The sequence below is a fragment of the Convolutriloba macropyga genome, chromosome 3 (assembly GCF_964194025.1).
Source record: "Convolutriloba macropyga chromosome 3, txConMacr16.3, whole genome shotgun sequence".
NCBI classification, from domain to species: domain Eukaryota; kingdom Metazoa; phylum Xenacoelomorpha; order Acoela; family Convolutidae; genus Convolutriloba; species Convolutriloba macropyga.
In genome coordinates, this window is record NC_134470.1 from 17,763,627 (window position 1) to 17,784,947 (window position 21,321).

The 21,321-nt window shown below is 35.5% G+C and overlaps 2 protein-coding genes across 2 annotated transcripts; one reads left to right on the forward strand and one right to left on the reverse strand.

Annotated features, from left to right (window-relative positions):
- The first annotated feature begins 4,287 nt into the window (after window positions 1-4,287).
- On the forward strand, window positions 4,288-13,539 carry LOC142336913 (type-1 angiotensin II receptor-associated protein-like). Its single transcript, XM_075385896.1, has 6 exons — window positions 4,288-4,410; window positions 4,515-4,626; window positions 5,079-5,163; window positions 6,832-6,981; window positions 13,045-13,109; window positions 13,196-13,539. The coding sequence occupies exons 1-6, from the start codon at window positions 4,298-4,300 to the stop codon at window positions 13,328-13,330; spliced, it is 660 nt and encodes a 219-aa protein (XP_075242011.1). The 5' UTR covers window positions 4,288-4,297; the 3' UTR covers window positions 13,331-13,539.
- A 2,575-nt stretch (window positions 13,540-16,114) lies between these two features.
- Window positions 16,115-20,104, reverse strand: LOC142336914 (uncharacterized). Its single transcript, XM_075385897.1, has 2 exons — window positions 17,404-20,104; window positions 16,115-17,157 (listed from the first exon to the last, which is right to left on the reverse strand). Exons 1-2 carry the CDS (start codon window positions 17,480-17,482, stop codon window positions 16,814-16,816), a joined length of 423 nt encoding a protein of 140 aa, XP_075242012.1. The 5' UTR covers window positions 17,483-20,104; the 3' UTR covers window positions 16,115-16,813.
- Window positions 20,105-21,321: the final 1,217 nt, after the last annotated feature.

Here is a 21,321-nt window from a genome sequence, read left to right on the forward strand (position 1 = left end):
GCAAAAATGAAAACTGCCACACAAAGAGATAAAAACTACTCCCTAACCAATCATTTAACAGAAATTGGCAACTCCCTGCTGTTCCATATAAGCCTAGCATTAAAAATTTGAGGCAAACGTACCGCAACTTCTACAGGGGAATCAACTTTAGAGGCCAAAACTTCTTTAACAGAAACCAGAGACCGCGATTCCCGAACACCAACGCTCAATTGTTTTAACCCCGAAACCTAATACAGTCACAACTTCAATTGCCCACCAGACCAGATATGCCTGTGAATAGATCTGGCGGTACATTCTGTTATACCTGTGGTGACTCAAACCACCGATGAAGTCAATGTTCTCAGAGAGGTAGAATTGATAACATAGGAACATCATTTCAATTTAACCTCCTATCAAAAAACTAGTAAAGCCGCCCTTATTGCCCAAAAGTCGCAAACAGTTCACCACATCTATAGAGCAGTCTAAGAAACTATTTACAATATAAACCCAAATATGAGAACATCTCTTGTCCTATGTCAAAATTAAATTTGATAGCGGAATAGGCCGTGGAGCGCTAATTGACACCAGCGTTATATGCAATAGAATATGTCAAGAGATCATAGAAACTGACAAAAATGCAGCCAATATACTCAACAATATTACTCTATTGCAAATACAGCCTCAAGGTCCTGAAAAGTATTAATGGGAATAACACAAACAGAATTATCAAGCTGAAGATCAGCAGTAAAAAATTCAGTCTTAGATTGAAATCTTTTTCTTCAACTAGAAAACTTTATAGTTGTCGGCCCTGCTCCGAAGTAAAAAGTGAAACCGCTCAGGCCCTGCAAAAAATATCAGCGAAAAGAATGGATTACGTGACAAAAAACTATGCTACTGAGTAGTTAATTAATTCAGCGAGAAAAAATTAATTCAACAAATTTTTTGCAATAATAGAGCGAGCAAAGAAATCGCATTACAATGCGACAGCATTATAGACAGCTTTTTCAATTAGTTCCTTTAAAATCGTTTAAATTTAACCAATTTTTATTGATGCCAATGTTATTCAAAACCTTACTTACACATTTTTATTCTTCAGACAAAATTAAATGAGTGAATAAATTTATTTAACAATCTTTTCTCACGGTAATACCAACATCTGCAGAATCATACTCTATACCTCTTGAAGATAAAGTATGCACTATTTTTATTGTTGGATTAAACGAAGATTACAAAGACAGACACATTGCAATAATAGCATTCCATGATCAGCATGATTTTAATTTAGTAGTTAAGCACATTAAAAAGGAAATGTATCCCGACATAGAAAGACTGAAATTTCAATTAATATTCCAATGTGGAGATTCTTAACTGAATTTAGTAACTCATTACGCTCCCATTATCGATGTCTTTCAAAAAACTGTGTTTGAATTTTACTGCAGGATTTTGTTTTCTTTAATCATTGCTTACTATCTGATCACAGCACTCTTTATCATTTACCTCTCCATGGCAGCGCCATTTTTTTTAAAACTACCAAGAGTGAATGCATCAGAGTTTGGAGCCTAAAAAGGGTGACCCCCTAATGACAAAAGGACAGCAAAAAGAAACACATACTAAAGAGAGAGAGAGAGAGAGAGAGAGAGAGAGAGAGAGGGACAGAGAAACTGCCAAAATGGCAGCGGAACTGATTCAACCAGGAAACTGTGAGTAAGAGTACAAAAACTTTTAGTGCTAAACTAAATTGTCTTCTCAGCTGTTGTTGAGAATTGCCGCTATTCTGATCATTTTATTGAATATGTAGACTGTATTTACATCCATTTCATTGACTCCCCCCCCCCCCCCAAAAAAAAACCTTATTCCCTCAACAGTCATAAGTTCCTTTGTTTTTGATAAAACAAAACAAATCGTGCTCGTAACCCAAAAAGCTATTGACAAACGTGCCTTAGTAGTATTTAACCCCTAATACTTAAAAAGCCTGTGAATATTCTGAAATAATAAATCTCATGATCCATGGCTACAATAATGATTAAGATGACTTTGAAACTCCGCTCATCGTAATTTCAGAATAATTATCCTCAAAAATTAATCAAGGGCTCCCAACCCGGTCAGATCATCACCTTTATTATCAATTAGTGCAATTGTGAAATTATATGAAACTAAGATGACCGCTAACGCCCAAATAACAGTAGACCCTATAGCGGAGCCGAAAAGCAAAATTTCTGTAAGTTCGAGCACTTTTTCCGAGGTTTCATTGAAAAGGTTTTAACAATTCAAATTTTAATTGTCAATTTTTTCTTCTCTGCAAGGACTGGGTCTTTTTTCCAAGCAGTCAACTGCGAAACCTCAACCACAACATGAATCGAAATATGCAAAAGCATCGATTTCTACAAGAAACTGTGCTTTTCGATCTTTCAGCAAGGTCACGGGTCTTTCCCATTATAGACCCCAGCCTACTTGTCAGATAAACTGTAGCTCCCCATCATAATTATACTATGATGGGGGAGGGAGAAATAATGGGAAGACCCCACATAACTCCTCATTTTAAGATTACTTCTGATTAGCGAATCGAGCATTTTCTAATAATTACATTTTCATCCGTTACTAGCTAGCGTAACGTCAGTGCTGACGCGGAAAAATTAAGCTTGCCTTTATACACATTGCGCTCATTCCATTGGCAAAATTCCTCTTGTTCAGACAGTACAGATCATCGGGAAACCTGAGAGAATGAATTAACTTTTTTAAGTCATCTCCAAAGATCCAAAAATACAGTCAAAATTAAGGCTTATAATAATCTATTTGATCCTTGTAGGCTTCCCTCGGTCGGTTTTATTTGTCCTCGTGTCTTATACGCAAACAATGGGTGGCACCCAACTGCTTATTTATCTGGTGCTTGAATTTGTTAATTGATTGAACCAAAAGTTTTTCTGTCGTAGTGTAGTAAGTAAACCAAAGATTGTAATAAATGACATGCTCATAAAATACATTTTGAACGCACTATTCAAAATTTTCACATTAAATGGGAGAACATAAAGAGATGGTTACTAAGAGTAAACCGGATTTTAACAAAATAAAGAAAACATCATAAATAACGATGGGAATCATCACGGAATTTAATCTTGACGGGAAACGTCAAGGAATGTTTGCTCTTGACGGCATTCGTCAGGCAGGTAAACCAGTTATCTGTTAGTTTAACTAACAGGAACCCGTGCGGTAGAAAATAACTATGATAAAATCCCAAAGAGATTAAAGAAAATGGGTAAAAATAACCTAAGATTAATCAACCATTGATAGGACCGAAACCAAAGACCATATTCGAAACTAAACCTCATATAATTGAGCTGCATTTCTCCAAATAGCTTTACATCTTCTCATTTTTTGATACTTCTTGTATTTCAATCAATAATTCTTACTCTGTATTAAACCGTTTGAATATTTACATCTTCATAATTAAATTAAAGTCCTAGACTTAGAGAATTTTTAGTAATCTCTTGGTTTAACGTGCTTAAGAACCCCTCCCCCCAACCCAAACCGTAGCCCTACACAGTGTTGTTGTTGTTGGGGATTCGCAGCGGGTTTGCTGCAGGGCTGATTAATGCAAAAGGTTTGCCAAGTGCAGACGTTCTTATCGCAAAATCGTTTATTGACAAACTCCCACATTAGGTTTATCAGTTTTTTCTTGAGTCCATACGGTATACTGAATTGAACATATTTCTCTAAACGGTTTGCGAATCTGCAGTTTTGGAAGGTGAATTCGCTTCTAGCTTTTTCCGTTCTTGTTTTTTGTAGCCGAAAGACAGTGCACGGATTTTACAGTAGATTGTTCGATTCTTTTAGCTCCTGGATCTGAAATTTTCCTTCAATCTAACCGCGATTTGTTTATTTTCAACTTCGCTGCTTCAAATTATGAATATAAAGAATCCTCAATTTGTGCTTGGAACCCTTGTAGATCTAGCTGCCTGAGTTGCTCTTCATATGGCATCATTCAATGATAGCTTCGTTGCAATTTTTGGACAGCCGATGACAAATTTTTGGGCTCCATTATGGTTACGGGCTCCATAGTAAGAGTTTTCAGCACCTCCACAAAATTAGTCATTGGTTGCATAGCCCTTCAATAACTAAAATACCATAATGGGCGGCTATAAATTTGTGGAGGGGCAATAAAGGGAAAGGCCCCATAGTTCAACCTTACTCAACTAAAGGATCATATATTTTTATGGAGTATGTACCTCTGTCTTCCGAGGCAAATTTGAGGTGTGCATCAGCAACAGCAACATTCTGAGTGGTCTGATTCAATGATAGGTAAGAGCCTTGTGGTCATCTGATGATTTTCAGATCTGAAATGCAGTCTTTGCTGAGCAGCAGTTCGGGGGTGGTTGCCAAAGCCAACCTGTCCGTGAAAACCATAGCATTCATATATTTCCTCTTCTCTGTCTTGTAAGTGGTCAACAAGAATTGATATGCTTTATGTTGCCGCGTAAATTGTTCTAATCGAAAAATTTGTTAAATGCATTTGATTTTCACAATCTTATCTTTTTCAGCACTCAGATGGTGGATTGGCTTCCACGTTCTTATGCTTTTATGGAGGCATGGTGTTTAGCCCTCTTTTTATGGGCCATGGCTTGTAAAGAGAATCCTGAGCCAATATCAATGGTAAGTGGGATCTATTCTGTTTTGGCCCCCCACCTTAGTGAGCTAATATTTTTTACGCCCCCCAGGAGCATCTATTTTCTTACATAGCAACGTGCTATATAGCAACATATAATTTGTAATTGGGGGGCGTAAAAAACACTGGGGGGGGGAAAACAGAATAGATCCGGTAAGTGATATACCGTTTCTGTTATTGCCCCTCCCAGTTATGTAACACGTTTCATTACTTAGTAAGTCATTATGATATGTGCGCTTGAGGGTTGTATATAATACTTACTCACTGCTCTAGGGACAGGCACAAAGGGAAAAGCTCCGAGTTCTTTTCATATTAAAAATAAAATTATGTAGCTCATGGCATTAGGGCTGTTGGATGATACTTTTAAACCGTCATCAGCTTTGAGTGGTTCCATTCTCATTCCATTAACAGTATCATAGCGTGCTCATTAACTTTACAGCTGCTGGTCTCATTAGTAATGGGCGTCGTATTCGATATCATACACATGTGGCTCTCCTTTGGGACCTCATACAAGTCCCTAGTAGGTAGGTATCGTCTGGTAGAGATAGCTAACATTGCATGTATAGCCTAAAGATGTTCATTTGATTGCTTCACTTCACCATCGTTTGACACCAAGGAACTTTTTCTCTATATTCAACAGACTCTGCATTCGATCATTGCATGAAGAGCGATAGATTATTATTATAAAACGGCTTTAATATTGTGATACATAATTACGAGGGAAAGTGTTCCTTAGCTGTAGATTTGTTTCAGTAGTTATGTAGATCATTTGTAGATAGCGCTTACTTAGAATTCTTCTCACTTGGCCATCTCACCTCACCCTCTATTCTCTCACTACTACAGCATGTTGCTGATGATGATGATTCCAAGCTAGAAGATGGTGATAATGGTGATGCCTTCATACCTGTTTGGTTGAAATTGGTTTGCTTGAGCGGCCGTGTTTAATGCCTGGATTGTTGCAGCAAGAACTCAAGGTTGGAGCATAGGTAGAATTATCGCTTTATCGGGGTTATGTGTTCTTTAATTGGATATTTCAGGCCTCCATCAGGTAGAATCGAGAGGTTAAACATAATTTTCTGAGAAAAACATGGACTTGGTAAATTAGGCAATAATGATGACGCTCTATAGAGAAGCTAAACGATGTCTTTAATAGGGGGGTCACTTTCTGAGGATAATTGGCAGCTACTCAGCGGGAAAAGTAAACATCGCTTTGTCTTCTGTTTTTATATATTTTGTCCGAACAACTTGCCTATTCCACACCTTTATTCGCGGATGATTGCAAAATAACATCATGTAACGGAAAATAGCCTCTTCAAAGTGATATAACATTGATAGAAAATTGGTGTAACCAAAACGTGATTCAAATGGTAAAATATAGGCCGATCTACTCTCAATGAAATGTGTAGAAACTCTAGTTTTTAATGATTGCGCGATTGAAATAAAAAGATCTAGGTCTCATAGAATCTTCTTAAGTGGAGAAGCAATATAAACAGGAAGCTGCAAAGGATGGAAATTGGTTCATCTTTTAATACAAAACGTGTCAACGGCAACAGAGTTTTATTAGTTGCTCACAAACAAAGTTTGTTGCAATTATATTAGTCCTGGGTTTTTATGCGACTTTTCGCTTGACCGATTTTTCGTCTGACGCTTTCGACTTTTCGTCCTCAAAAAGAAGTTAACATGTAACGCTCGGAGGGAATTAAGTGGCTGAGCAGCTCTCTTAAAGTCTTCTAGTCTCCAAGTATGCGATTCACCGAAACTTTATTCATGGTGTGAACGTTTCTTCATCTTTGGAGCTTAGCCCTCCCCACACTCAGTCGCCATCAATCCACTCCCACAATCCACCCTCCTCCACCAACTGATGATTTGGATCCTCTTCTCCTTGTCTATCTAGCCCCCCCCCCCCCCCCCGAAGGCTCCATATAAAGATATCGAGGATCGAAACGCAGTGAATTTGTGGAAAACCAAATGTGCTTTTTGCTTGAGAGCTGTGCGTCAAAGTTAGTCTTTGCCTTTGCGGGGTTGTTAATGGCCTTTCAATTAAATGATTATTGTTAAGGGTTTGAAGTGTTGGGAGTGTATGATTAGATGAAAAAACTGAAAAACGTGCATAATTTCGTGTCGCATCTGGATGAACATTTTTGTGTGAAATTATATCTATGCAGATCAGACCGTAAAGTGTTAATTTGCAGACGATGGGAATGTGTCCTCTGGGCTGTACTACTTCTCAGTGACGATGGCGGTAATTGCAATGTTGCTCAAGCCAGTCTACATCATTCTGCTCTCCTCTGACTATGGAAAGAGAGGAGGCGACCTCTCCTCCCTTTTCAAGACTCCAACCGGTAACAGCTATTTTGATTTGCTCTGTTTCTAAATTTCTTTCAATTATTTGGGTCATGTGATTTTTTGCTTGTTTTAAATGCGAAACTGTAAGCTGCGTGTAGCTATATTGTGGTGATCTTGAGTTTTGTTTCGTCGTCTGACGCTCTTCGTCGTTCTACATCTTTTCACGCCGCAAACTTCAAAATCAAAAGAGAAATTTTGTTGATCTTTTCATGCTGCTACTTCTTTTGCTACTTTTTTTGAGTGACATTTCATAAACTGGTGTCAGGTCAAAATACTCAATGTGACAAAATAGCCAAAATAAATAAACCCAATATTCTATCCTAAAATTAAAATTGCTAGAACGATTAAGTACGATAAAACATATTTGAAATGGATTGTTGAAAAGATCAAAGGGAATAAATTGGGCATAATGGCATATTAGGTATTTTGGCAGTGGGTATATTGTCATGTGACCTCTTAAACTGATTGGCGGCGAGTTTCAAGCTGATTCGTCTGATTAAGTTTTATGAGCAGAGCTGACTGACCCTCAAAATGACTTCTAACATTATTAAGGTCACCTCAAGTCTCTTCAATTTAGAGGTCATGATGGGCTCCTGCATAATGATGAATATTAATAATGAAGCATGGCGACCTGAATGAAGAAAAGAGTTCAATTTTTGTTGAAAAGAACTTATTAGTTTGAAAAAATTTTAGTTTCTAGAAAGGTTGGCAACTGCATTCAATCAACTCAATTCGTATGTTGCTGCCTATATTCTACATCGCGTAAGTATTTTTGCAGCTATTTTGGCAGTCTGACGGCTATGTTTTAAATTTTCGTCTGACTATTTTGACTTTTCTGTCTCAAAAATGGGATAAACAGGCAAAACATGAGGTTATTAAACCACTGTGCAGTTCTATTAAAGCTTGACTATAGTGGCACTCTTAAAGCCTTAATCGGTGCATTATATTTACCGAAATTACTGGGGAGCTGCTTTTGTTGTAGGTTTCATCTCCGTGGTTTTTGCTGTGCTCAGAATGATTCAGGTCCTGTTACCTGTTTCAAAGCAATCTGTTTCTCATTTGTTTTTGTCTTATTAATTTATTTTTTATCCTCTGATAGTAGACTTTGTGTAATTATGTGTGTGGAGCTTTTTTGTCTGTAAGTTCCGATTTTCCCCCTTTTTGCCTTACACCATTTTCCCCTTATCCAGTGAGTTCAGCTTGATTGAACTTACAGCCAGCCCGGCGCCAGTCGTTTGAAAGCAATTGGTCTGATGTCAATCCTTCTTGTCTTCTAAGTTTGATTAATAGCTGCCGTCAGCCTCACCGGCTAATATTTAGGCGGGCTACTTTTTTATACAATTACAATAATCTGAATTGTATTGGTGCGCTGTCTTTTCTTGCGCTGACTCGAAGAGGAGTATTGGTGGAGCGCCTTTTGATCGATAATTTATGGGAGTGTATTTAAAACAGAAAGTGAAATGTGAAAACTTTATGTGAAGTCTTTATGTCAAATTGTTGAACTGCAGAGGGAAGAAAGTGGTTTTCTGTTCATTTAAAAAAAAATTTAGGAAGCCAGAAAATTAGTGGTAAATTTTTTGCTTTTGCAGCTATTTTGTTACGTGCGGCTGTTCCAAAACAATCTATATATTAATTGTGTGAACACTTAAGGCGGCATGTTTTAAGGTAATCGCTGAGCAGCATGTATTAACAGTACTACCAAAGAGCACGGTAAAGCGGTTGCTTAATCGGGGGTTAATGACCGAAAAAGTGTGCTTTAAGGTCATTGATCGATTAATGTTTCTAAAAGGTTATTGACCGAAAGATGTAACAAAAAGGTCATTGACCGAAAAGTGTTGCCAAAAGGTCATTGACCCAAAATTTTGCTAAGAGGTCGTGTCATCTACTGAAAAATGCTTTGCGAAAAAGCCTGTTGACGGAATTTTCTTGCTAGAGAAAAAGACAATAATCGGTGTTTCAATAAACAAAAACAATAATGTCGAAAAAATCATTGGTCGATTAGTTGTTAAGAGAAGGGTCTCTGAGCAGAAACTTTTTCAGAAAAGGTTCCGTGACCGAAAAGCTTTTGATACTGAAAAGGTAAATTATCAAAATTGTGTCAAAACAAAGAGTTTGATATTGTTTTTCGTACTTAAGTGTCAAAAAATTAATGTTGACGAAAAAGGTTGTCTTGGAAATTTGTAAAGGCAAAGTCACCGAAACCGTCAAGGATTAAAAAGTGAACGATGGAAATTCGTTTTGCCAAAGTTTCACTGTACGAAAGGTTTTTAATGCAGTAGAATTCAGCGATTAAAATTTGTGAAGCGTAAAAGACCCAAAAGCTCACGATGCAAAAACCAAAGTTAGGTATCATAAAATTCATTATGACAAAACTGAGGTCTTGAATTAAGTACAAATTCTTTAGCGCTCAGTAGAGGACTTCTTCATGTTAAGGGCTGATATAAGTTATTGCACACAAAACATGATGGGCATATAATTTTCCTTCTTTAAGTTTTTTGAAGAAAATGTTGGTGGCTTAGCCCGCACTTTAACTCAGTTCTGTGTTTGTTGATTTCTTAAAGTCTTTCGCAAAGGCTTGCCAGAGATTCTTTTTTATCAGCACTTTCCTTGTCTTAGTCACATCCATCGTGTTCTCATTAGCACATTCATCCTTTTTGAGAACTGGAATTCATTGTTTCACCCAGGATCTGTTTTCTCTTTTTTTGAACTGTTGCATCTCTCCCTCTCTTCAGTTTCTCTATCTTCTTTTCTTTTGTGCGATCTTCTATTTTTTTGTTTTTGTTTCTTTCTAATGATTTCGGCTTCTTACTTTTTGCTGACCCATTTGCCTTCTTTCTATCGCTCTTGTTTTTTCGCGTTCGTTCTCTCGCTCACGTTCCTTTTTCCTGCTTTCTCTCTCTCTCTCTCTCTCTTTCTTTTCTTTGTTGTTTACTAACTTCTTCCTATTTGTCTGTTTTTGATTTAATTTTTTGCTTCCTATTGTTTTTCTTACGGTCAGGTCCTGATGTTCTCATGGTTTTTGATGCATTATATTCTCTCTGTTCTTTCCTGTCTAATCAATTTTGATTTTAGTTTCTCTTTTTCTCGTTAATTCCTCTTTTTTCGCTTCTCGCTCACGTTGGCTTTCTCCTAGACTCTTGTTTTTTTTCTGTTTTCCTTCTATGCTTTCAGATATTTCTTTTGTTCTGTTTTTTCGGTTTTTTTTTCGTGTTATTAAATTTAGTTGCTCTCGGATTCATAATACATTTCTGCTGCTATCGATCTCTCTTTCTGTCCATTTTTATACCTCATTCTATCTTTTTTGTTTTTTTAAAGCTCTCTGAGAATGTTTAACTCTTAAGTCGCATAAAACCTTTCTTTGACATATTTGGCTCTCGTCATTGTTTGTTGGTGTGTCTTAATTAGTTTTGCAAAAAAAAAATCGTTAACGATTTCATGTACACCAGTTATCACGAATAAGTTTTCGATGAGAATATCAATTGTTAAGTTTCAAGATAAATTGCATTCAGATAGCCTGTACGGACCTGCTAGTTTTAAATTCAATTTCCAATTTTTTTTCGTTAAAGGTGTTTGTATTGTTTATCAAAAACATTAGTCTGACCATCTGAAGAAAATAATATACTTCCAAGATCCAATCTTGAGCTATTTATTTGCCATGTTGGACTGTTTTTTAGCAGTTTTTATTATTAGAGTTTTTGGCTTCAATTTAGTTCTTTTGATTTAACTGTCTTTTGATTTAACTGATATTAATTTTCAGCTGTTTTTGTTAAAAATTAATTAAGTAATTTTGAGCAAGTCTCGGCCGGTGTTTGTCTGTTGTTTTAGAACTATTCTATCGGTGGAGGATAGACAGTGAACTTTTCACTGAATTAAATAATACAAGTTTCTAATTTTCTTTCAAGTTTTCCCGCTATTTGCAGTTTTTGTTGTTTAATGTGTTTGTGTCAGGTGTTTGGTGGGTGATTTTTTTGAACAGAATAAGCATAGAAGAATAGAAATAACTCGGAAGTAGAATTTTATCATTTTGCGGATACTTTTGCTTAAGAACTTTGTAGATACACTATTTTTTGACTTTGTCCTCCATCTCCTTTCCCTTCTCTCGGTGTTCTCTCTATGAAGGTTTCTTGTTGGTTTTTGTAAATTGGTAGTTCTCATTAATAATAGGTCACAGTGTCTCTCTAAAGAAGCATATTTACTGATCTGAATTGTAATAGCACTGTATCGACGACTCTGAGACTACTTATCTTAAAAAAGATCTATTTTCCAATCTTTTAGTTTTTTTTTTTCTGTCACTTAGTCTCATTATTGACTGCTGTTAGGAAACATATTTGGATCTTCTGTAATAGCACTGTATCGACGACTCTGAGACTACTTATCTTAAAAAAGATATACTTTCCATTCTTTTAGTTTTTTTTCTGTCTTTTAGTCTCACTATTGACTGCTGTTGGGAAACATATTTGGATCTTCATTATTCTCAGTTAACGGTTTTGAAGACTTCATGTTTTCAAAAATAGATTTTTTTTTGGATTATGTCTGCTTTTGTGCTTTTTTTATTGTTCTGACACGTTTCCTCATTAATGACAGGTATCAAGGCTCTGTAAATACTCAAATATTAATCTTCAATTGCTTCTATACATATCTAATTGTTTTCAGGACGCGTGCATGACGTGTTTTGAAAAATTGTTTGATTTCTTGTTAGTTTTGCAAGTCATTGTAGTTCTTCTGACAATTGAAAAGTTTCTAGGCTCTCTGATTAGTCATATCTGATTCTGATTAATTGTTTTTCTTTAATATTTAACTTTTTCACTACTTAAACACGAATTGTTTCAAAATAAGCATTACTGATTTTTGTTTTTTTTTAAAGTTGTCGTTTGTCGATTTGTCTCACTAATGATATGTCGCATTACCTCTAGTGAGTCATTATTAACACTATTCAATTTTTTTGTTGACATCTACCGGTTTTAACAATTTTGACTTGGTTTTAAAAAAAGTACAGTGACTGAAATAGTTTTCGTTCTGTTGCAGCACAAGTCTCATTTATGGCAGGTCTCATTTGATCTCTAATGAGACATAATTGAATCCATTTAAAGGTTTCAATTTATTGTTAATGATTTTATTGGCATTGTGAAAATTTGTTTTAAAAAAGTTTGAACTTCTGTTTGCTGCCTGAATTTGGCGTTTCCTTGGTACACTGTCCCTCAGTTGTTTTGGTTTAAATTGACATGTGCTTTCTATCGATGTATAGGGTGTTAGATGCTGATTTTTTTTTTGGTTTAGTTGCGTATTTCAATCACATTGCTGCCCCTCAGTTTTAAAGCTATTAAAAAAATTGTTTTTGCCAAATGCCATTTTTGTTCTTTTATGTAAAGACTTTTGAGCTGAACCTCATTGGACCTAACTTAAATACAACTTGATATAAGATTTGTTTACTGTGGTAGCCTGTTCTTTTAACGTTGCCATCAGTCTGTTCAATTCTGAATTGTAATTCAGTACTCGTCCTGCTATTTTTAAATTCGTTTACCTTTTTCGTTTAACGGAATTCAGCCTTTTTGCGTTTGACTTCGGAGTTCCCTCACTCTCTGCTTCAAATGAATGAGTTTGTACTGCCTTCCAGCAGATTTGCGGGAATACGTTTCAGTTCAAAGAGAAATCAATAAGACATGGATTTCCATTTTAAATTTTTTTCGAATTTAAAAGATTATTTTACCTTTTGAAATAACGAATGGTGTAAATCTGTAATTTTGTTTGTTTTAATTTGATTTACTTTGTACCTTGATTGATACGTTGTTACCTGGGTATCATTCAAAGAGAACAAATATGCTCGTTTGGCATACTCTTCTGAATTGCTGTCCGCAATGCCAGAGTAATTGTTCATTTAATATGAAAGCAACATCTTTTTCGCGATAACCTAGTGTATTTTCAAATCGAGTTAAGTTTGTGCTGGATGGTGCGTTCAAGTCAACTACATGATGTTTGATGCTGGAATCTGATGACATCATTTATTTCTTTGCAATTAAAGAAAATTGCGTCATTTATCTTTGAAGTTTGTCTATTTTTAGGCGGTGCGATGCCAGGCTTCATGTCTCAAGGTGGTGGCCAGGCCTACCAGAACCTGGACGGACAAGTTAGTGTCTGTTTTCTATCGCAATTGAAAATGGTAGATAACCTAAATGTGATAGTATGGACTTAAGTTTTAATTTTTTTAAATAGGACGATAGAGCTAGCATGCTGGGCTCTGGCGTTAAGGACCCAAATAGCGCTTTTGTGGGATCTCAAGGTTTCACTGGTCAGCAGCAGCAGATGGGTGGAGGTCATATGGGAATGGGTGGAGGCTATGGCTATTAGGAAGGACACTGAAATACCCGAAGTTTGCTGTTGGGTGTTTGGTAATTGGTGGTCGTTGCGGCACTCCATGGCACTTGGCTCTTCTATTGATTATAATTTTTATATTTTACGTAGCATGCTATCTTACAGTGGGTATTAGTAGTCATTGAGAAAGATTTTACGGATCTATTCTGCTCCCCCTCCAACCTTTGTAGAGACATAAATAAAGCTCGGACGTGCTATTTTAAGTTGTAAAGTGTTAAATAAAAACACCATTTGAGTGTCATCAATGGAATTTTGGGGACTGAACAGAATAGAACCGAAGTGATTTATTTAAAGTAAATAAAAATGTTTAGTTGTAGAAGATTTGACTACTCTGTATATTTTGTGTAATGTAAAAATTTTAAATATAATGCCACTGGTACCAGCAATCGACTTCTTGACTGCCATTGAACTTTGCAATATGTTTTGTATAATACAAGAGTTGAAATGTATCTTTCATAACACTGTATCAGGTTGACTAACTCATTATTTGTATAAATTTATTCTATGGGCACTACGGTATGTGTCGAAAATCACAATTTTACAATTTAATTCACATTTCTACAAAAGTTAAATAATTAACTGCATGTTTTGCTTGCGTGGCTACCATACAAGATTAGCAGCAGAGACTTCTTTATTCAGTGATGATTAATTGATTTTGAGTTATTCGAGTACTGTATTTTATTCAATTTCCATAACTGTAAGCCGAGAGTAGTTTTTTTGCGGTGCTCTATTACAATCCAACGAATTTGGATTGTATTGGTGGGCTGTCATTTTTTAAAATCTGCTCACCCATTTTTTCGTCATTTTTATGTTAATGGGCAGTCAAAATGGATCAGTGATTTTTGTCAAGCTAGAGTAGTAAAGGGAGCGACAAAGCGATTAGTTTAAAGCGTCAACTGTAAAGCGTGCAAATTAATTTCAGACGTTAATTGGCAGCTAATGAATTTAGATTTTTTTGCTGTGTTGAAATTTTAATTTTCGAGTTTGCTCGTAAATTTCGTCCTTCTTGACGTCCTGTTGATTAGTCACAATAGTTTCATGTCTTATCAACTTTCTAATGAGGTATGTGTGAATCTGATTAGGTGCATGAGTAATGATTTTTTGTAGTTTGATTTCATTTATTATTTAATGAATTATTATGATGAAAATATGATAGGTTGTCCCTTAAAAGGCAATTTTTGGGTTTTTTGGATGCCCCTTTTGTATAAGCTTAATATTTAATGCTCTTATTAGGTTTCTAATGAATTATCAGTGACTTCGCTTAACTGTTAGTTCGATAGGTAATTAATTGCTCTCAAACGAAGTTTGTAGCAATTATATCAGCCTGTCGGTCTTTTTTACGCGATTTTTATGCCTTTTGATGTTCTTTTGCTTAGGTGTAAAACTGACAGGTCTTATCGGCTTTCTCTTGAAGCATAAGTGCTTCAGTTGAAGGCTGCTCATTTATTTACTTTTGTGACCCTGACTCTATTTTTTTTTTCAATTTTTTAATCGAGTTTTTGAGTTTAACCGTATTTTTTGTTCTTTTTGTTGTTTTGTCGAATATTGTCAATGAAAAGTGTCCAGTTCACTAGAGATGTAAATGTTCATTTTTTGCGGTTTTTTAATGCTTTTCCTTACTGACACTGCTTCAATCCAATATTGGATTATTTGAGTTTTGCCCTCGCCTGTTGTTTTCATGCTCTCAAACGACGTTTGAAGCAATTATTGTATATAGATATAATATATGTATATATTCTAGTATATATATATATATATATATATATATATATATATATATATATATAGATATATATATTCTATATATATATATATATATATATATATATATATATATATAAATTTAAAGTCCAAAAATTTCATAAAATTTTTTTGTGTTCTTCTGGATTAATTGTCTATTTTTATGAAATAATAATAGCTATGTTGTCTTCGCATTTGTCTTCTTCATTTCTTAGTGATATCAATTGCTCTCACTCCGAAATAAAATTAGTCGCTAAAATCAGAGCAATCGTAAAAAAGGAAAACGAGGGCCTGATAGCCGAAATGTTATGCTATTACGGACCGCGGAGGTCGGGAAATCGAATCCCAACCTGGTCGTTATTTGCACTCGTAAGGATTTTTTTATCTAGGCTGCAGCCGCTGAATTAACTTGGCCCCGCCTGTCCTTTGAGAATAATTTGTGCGACGTTAGTCAGTTTTTGTTTTTCTTTTTGTCATATCAATGTCATTTTATTGGATCAAGCTTCATAATTATGCATAATAGAATCTATTTTTGGTTAAATAAACTAAAACGTCTCATTGTCTATATGTGCCTTCTAATGCCCGATACTTTTATATGCTGAAGATTTATATTTTGGAACGTGTTTCAATTACTTACTCCACTGTTTCAAATACCACGCTTTCAAAGACATACGTGAAAGTTCCGTTTTCTCGTTTTTCGTTTATCCTGCCACTTTTTCCGAATTTGTTTTCAACGGTTTTGTATGTGCTTTGTCAACGGTAATTTAGCAGTTGTTTTCGAATTTAATAAACACTACTGTTTTTTTAAAGAAAGTAATGAAAGTTGCTTCCTTTTTTAGAGTTTTCTTTCAATTTTTCGGATTGTATTTCTGGACGTGTGGTGCTATGTTTTTTTTTTGTTGTCTGACGGTCATAATTGTTAGCATCAATTTCTATCTGTGGAGACCTGTAGTCTTCTATCGAGCGTTTTCCGGAACTTAGTATAGTTGAATCTAATTGAGATCCAGGGGCTCTTAGAGTAAATCAAAGGTCAAACTAAGGATTCTAAAGTAAACGCACTTAAGGTCAAGCTGAAAATGGAATGTGATAGCTCCCGTAAGTTTAGTTTATTTTACAGGTCACTTAAGGACACCTAATCTCGTTCGTAGAGTTTTATTGAAAATTTTATGGTCATGTTTTTCACCGAAGACTGTTTTTAAGTAATTATATTTCTGAAATTGACCCCTTATTTTTTGTACCTGTGGACTCCCTTTTACTTCTGTTAATTATTTTAGCTCCCATTTGTTGAATTTAAAGGGAATTCATTAAGCCTTTTTGAGTACTCAAATAACCGACCATAGGCTATACTGAAAAATATTTCTACTGTTATCAGGAAATGTGTCAGCAATTGTTTTTTAAAATGTGGGGCGAATGAATTTTGTTCCCAGTTATAAATAAGACAGTGCAATTGTGATACTTTTCTAATATGAAATTTGTTAGGTTTCAAAAAATTTTTCGATAATTTTCATGTTTATCCATATTCATGCAAAAGAAAAATTTGTTACTCTGAACCCTTTCTCTCATTTGGTAGTCTTTTCAATCGCACTATGGCTTCTATCTCTAGTGTTTGAGCGAGTTTTACCTAAATTTATTGGCCTAATATATCTGTGTAAAAGTTTTTGATTTACAAAGACTTGGTTAGAACTAACTCCTGTACAATAACATCAAAGGTAGGCAATATCAGTGGAGATTACTAAGATATTGAGTGTTAGATTGTCTCTGGTTATAAGCTGATGTGAGTATGTTAATTCCCTCATTAAGCCTCCTTTGTCTATCTTGGTTCCAAGTTGGCTGTGAATGAACTACTTTGCTATATTGGGCAACGTCTTTTTGGCCCCTAAAATTTTCATGTGCTGGCTGCCTTGTAAAATGGGAAGAAATCTGGCCATGAATAGATGCCGCCAGTCCCAAATCCTGCAGTAATTCACCGGATTCTCTCCGGATCTCTTGGCTTTTTTCAATCTGGTTGTCTAATTTCTTTAGAAGGCTTTCTAGTCGTTCACGTTCAGCTGTTGTTTGAGGGTCTTAAGCACACATTTCACCATTTAGACTTAACAATAATTCGTTATTTTTGGGGCTAAAACCTCATTTTTACTGTGAATTTTAGCATTAATAATTACGTCTTTGCATTTTAATTACGCTGAATTGAAAATCAGGGGACTGTATCTTAAATATTTGCAGGTTGAAAACCGAGCTTTTAAACTAATTGGAACCTTGTGCTTGTTACTGAAAATGAGAAATGGTGAAATGTAGTTGATTAGTACAGCTACCTTTGTTCTGCGCGAGGGATAGTGCGCGCTGATTTGGGTTGGGGTTGCTGTTAGAGTTCGGAAGAAAGCGCCGCGACATTTTAACAGCGTGAGGTATATATCTTCATTATAAAGAGGGGATGGTATAAGAAATACAATGTCTGTTAGGATAGAATGCAATGGCCAAAAATTCTCAAAAACTGTTTTTCGTTAAAATTGGTCGCTGCAAATAAAGCACAGTTTAGTCGCTTTTTACCAAATAGCTGTAGTATGCTTGGCTATATGATTAAGTAGTACTGTTGAAACGGAAAAATGATATACGTATCGTTGGTGGTTTTTGTAGAGCCGCGTTTGTGTGTATGTGCGCGTTTATATGGTCTGCGTGATAAAAATTTGAGTGGTATTTAAAATTGCATCGATAGATTTTCAAAAGGCGATTAGGACCAAGTTCAAGCGAGAAACTGGGAACGAAAAGTGCGGTGGGAAAGCAATATTTGCGATATTGTAATGGATTTTCCTTTTAGCAATTGATTTTCCTCCTCATTGCCTACAAACCAGTGGAAAAGGCTAGAATAGACCGCCTTATAAGCATATTTCATGCATTAATGGCATGCATTTTGAGCGCATAAGCCAGCCTATTTTATCAGGATGTGAGTACGTGGGTGTAGGGGGTATCTTTGGTGCGAGAATCGAGGCATTAATACATATTCTGCTCTGTTATATAAGCTAGGAGGAGGTAAATTTGGTGGTCTTTAGGGAAAGGGCTACTCGGCCCAAGCAGTCTTATAAACCGTTAATTGAACATATAAGTCAGACATTGCGCCAATTAGCCGAAATATCGCATAGTTGTTCTATATAAGTGATAACACCTCCGGCCCAATCTTTGTAAACACTATCTAAATCTAAGAATTGTTTGAACAAATCTTAAATGAGAATATAGAGGGAAATATGGAAATTAATATAGAGAGCAAGAGAGGTGTATTGTTGCTTTGTTCAATGAAACTGATGGTTCTAAAGTTTTAAAACTCATGACGATGATAAGAACGTGGTGATCGTTTTAAAATCACCACGAGATTTTTTAAACAGCTAACGTGATAGTTAAAAGATATAGCTGGGAAATAAATCGTGGGTAAAAGATAAATTCGTTTTCGAGGTACTATACTTGTTCAATTTCTTATTTGTTTTTAGTACTAGAGAAAACTCAGAGCAGCAAATAGTGTGAGAAGGGTTATTTGTCTCTGCGTAACTCATTGGTGGCGAGTTGTTCCTCGATCGACTTGTTAAGCGTTCGCCTAAAATATCGGCCGGTGCTATTAATTTTTGGGTGAATGACATCGCATGTCCCCCACTTGTTTCCGTGGCTCTCTCCTTCCCCGTTCCATTCTCCCTCCTTGTGCCTTTTTTTGCTCTTTAATCATACGGGCCCGTTGTCACTTGAGTTAAAACAAATAGAGTGAAAATTTATGCGGGGAATAAAAGTGACAAAAGCTAGCTTTGAGCAAAGAGAAGGAAGAGATACCATGTGCACATGTGGCATTGATATATTGCACTTTCCAATATTGACTCCATACTTTTTAATAAACAAATTTCATGTTTTAAAGTAACGAAATGTATTTTTGGACCTCTGTTAAAATATGGCGTTAGAAAGTCGCCATGTTTTTTCGGCTATCTCAGTACCGTATGACGATCATCCGAACTTAACTGAAGATGAATTCTACTAAATGTTGAGGCTTATTCCTTGAGCTCACTATTATTTTTAATTGGTATTTGGTTTTCGCAATATCGATTGGAGGTACTTGGGGATTTTTTAAATAGGGAATGAAACGTTTATGAAAAACCACTAATTCACTTTTGTCTGACAATTGTTGATTTTTTCTAAGTGAAAACTGATGGATTCGCCTGGTAGTTGTTTCGAGCATATCAGAAAATCATTTTCGCCAAATTTTTTTTGCAACACTGCCTATATATGTGGTTCAATATTTTACCGCTGAGATCGCAAAAAGTAAGTTGCTATTTCTTCAGATATGCCACGTCTTTTCAGTAGTATCTACTTTTTAAAAATTCATTGAAGTGGGATAGTGATACCTGAGTGGGGAGCTAATATTGGCCTTCTCTTGGTTTTCATAGTGGCCACATTTTTGTTACGTATCTGCCTTTGGTACATTAATTATGTAGTTTTGACTGAAATGTGTTTGTGACGTCATTTTCCACTGTTATTGAAGCCATTTTTTTTGTTCATTTCCGTGAATGAAGTTTTGATCACACATAGCTTGCATTAATAATAACTTTAGCACTCTCATTTTTGCCAACATAATTGAAGAGTTAAGGTCAACTGATGATATGTCATTCGAACTGAAGGTTATTTGAGGAGATCCAACAGAAGCAACACTTTTATTACTCTAATTTTTCTGAACAAAATGAAATTTCAGTTATTAGTTTTTCAAAAACCTGAAATTCCTGCTGTTTCATTGGAATTTTCAGACAACAGGTCTACAAAGCTATTGCAGCTATTGTATATCGTTCTGCCGGCTATGTTTGCAAAGTTATCCCCCAGAGAAGATTGATGGTTTGGATCAATTTTTGCATTTTTTACTACTGGATTAAATACGATTTGCTTGCGTACTATTGTTTATCGCTAGCCTAACAGATTTCCTGGAATGTTTGGTTTATTTTTGAAAAGCATTCTTGACAAATCTTTTACAGCTACTTCCTGTGTCATGAAGAGTTTAATAAATATTCAGTCGAGCTGAATGAGGGAATTTTGCGAATAGTACCGATATATCTTGCTGTGTATTAAATAGCAGTTGTATTCAGGAATCTTAATGCTGCGAATCGTTCAATCGTTTCTCAAATACTAATTTACTTGAATTTCGCGAATACAAAGAGGAGTTGTGATTTTAGTGTTTTTTAATCTGTTTCTTTATATTTCCCGGATGTGAAGTCAAATGCTGGACCTGAAGAAAAATTGATTTTTCATAATAGAAGAGCGGAGAGGAAAGAGTGCAAGTATTGCTCATACCAGTTTTTGAAAGTAGGCGTTATAAAAATTTCGTAATCGTGCAAAGTTATTTAGTTACGAGCTCACTTTCATAGCAGAGTGTTCTTAGTGTTAATTTTTAACGGTTTTTATATGGTCACGTTTATCCTTTTACCTTTCAGACGGTTTCAGATTTTTTACAGCCTATTAAAAAAAGTTTTTGGCTGCACTTAATCTTGCTGTGGTTTTTGTAACGTTTGGTTGGTATCAGTTTCAACTTGTTTTCTGTTAAAATAGTTATTGATTTGCGTCAAATTAAGAGCCGTTTATGAAATTTTCTGTATATTTTTTGCCGTAGTTTTCAAAGTTCTCTGTGCATTTGTTAATGTTGCGTCATTAAACTGTTAGTTGTTAGGAGTTTCAGTGCTAAGAGGATGCAGATGAAAATTAGATGAAACAGTTTTAAATGAATTTGAAAAATTTGAAAAATTTCTGCGTATTTGCTAGAACGTCGGAACTTTAATGATTTCTAGGACGTCGCACGTAGAGAAATTTAAGGGTTTTTTGTCATGTGCGGCTTTGAATGGACAAACGATATGACACGGTCTGTTGAAAATGATTGTGTCGGTGTCCTAGCGTTTAGAGAGTTTGGAAAACAGCGAGCGAATTGGAAATTTTCAGTTTACCGTGGAATTAATCAAACTTGTCGAATATCGAGATGTTCAGTTCAAGATGTTTGGCGTAGAAAAATGTTTTGAACTTTTCCAGTTGGTTCGTTTTTGTTTTTAATTGTTCCGACCCTCTTGAGGGGGGAGGAACTATATACTCAAATGGGTTTTTTTTGTTCCGTGAATTTTCGCCGCTCGATATATTCATCGTAGAGAGTTGAGACTGGTATCAATAGAAAGCTCGTCCAGCGTAGAATGTAGAATTAAAAAGATTTTTTTAATTTTCGTTTTCTA

Bases quoted from the DNA above. Each gene is read 5' to 3' on its own strand.
- LOC142336914 (XM_075385897.1), bottom strand. From the start codon at position 17,482: ATGTCGCGGCGCTTTCTTCCGAACTCTAACAGCAACCCCAACCCAAAT. The intron at 17,158-17,403 runs GTAGCTGTACTA...TGTGTGCTTAAG, and splicing joins ATCCCTCGCGCAGAACAAAG to ACCCTCAAACAACAGCTGAA.
- LOC142336913 (XM_075385896.1), top strand. From the start codon at position 4,298: ATGATTTTCAGATCTGAAATGCAGTCTTTGCTGAGCAGCAGTTCGGGG. The intron at 4,411-4,514 runs GTAAGTGGTCAA...TATCTTTTTCAG, and splicing joins TATTTCCTCTTCTCTGTCTT to CACTCAGATGGTGGATTGGC. The intron at 4,627-5,078 runs GTAAGTGGGATC...TTAACTTTACAG, and splicing joins ATCCTGAGCCAATATCAATG to CTGCTGGTCTCATTAGTAAT.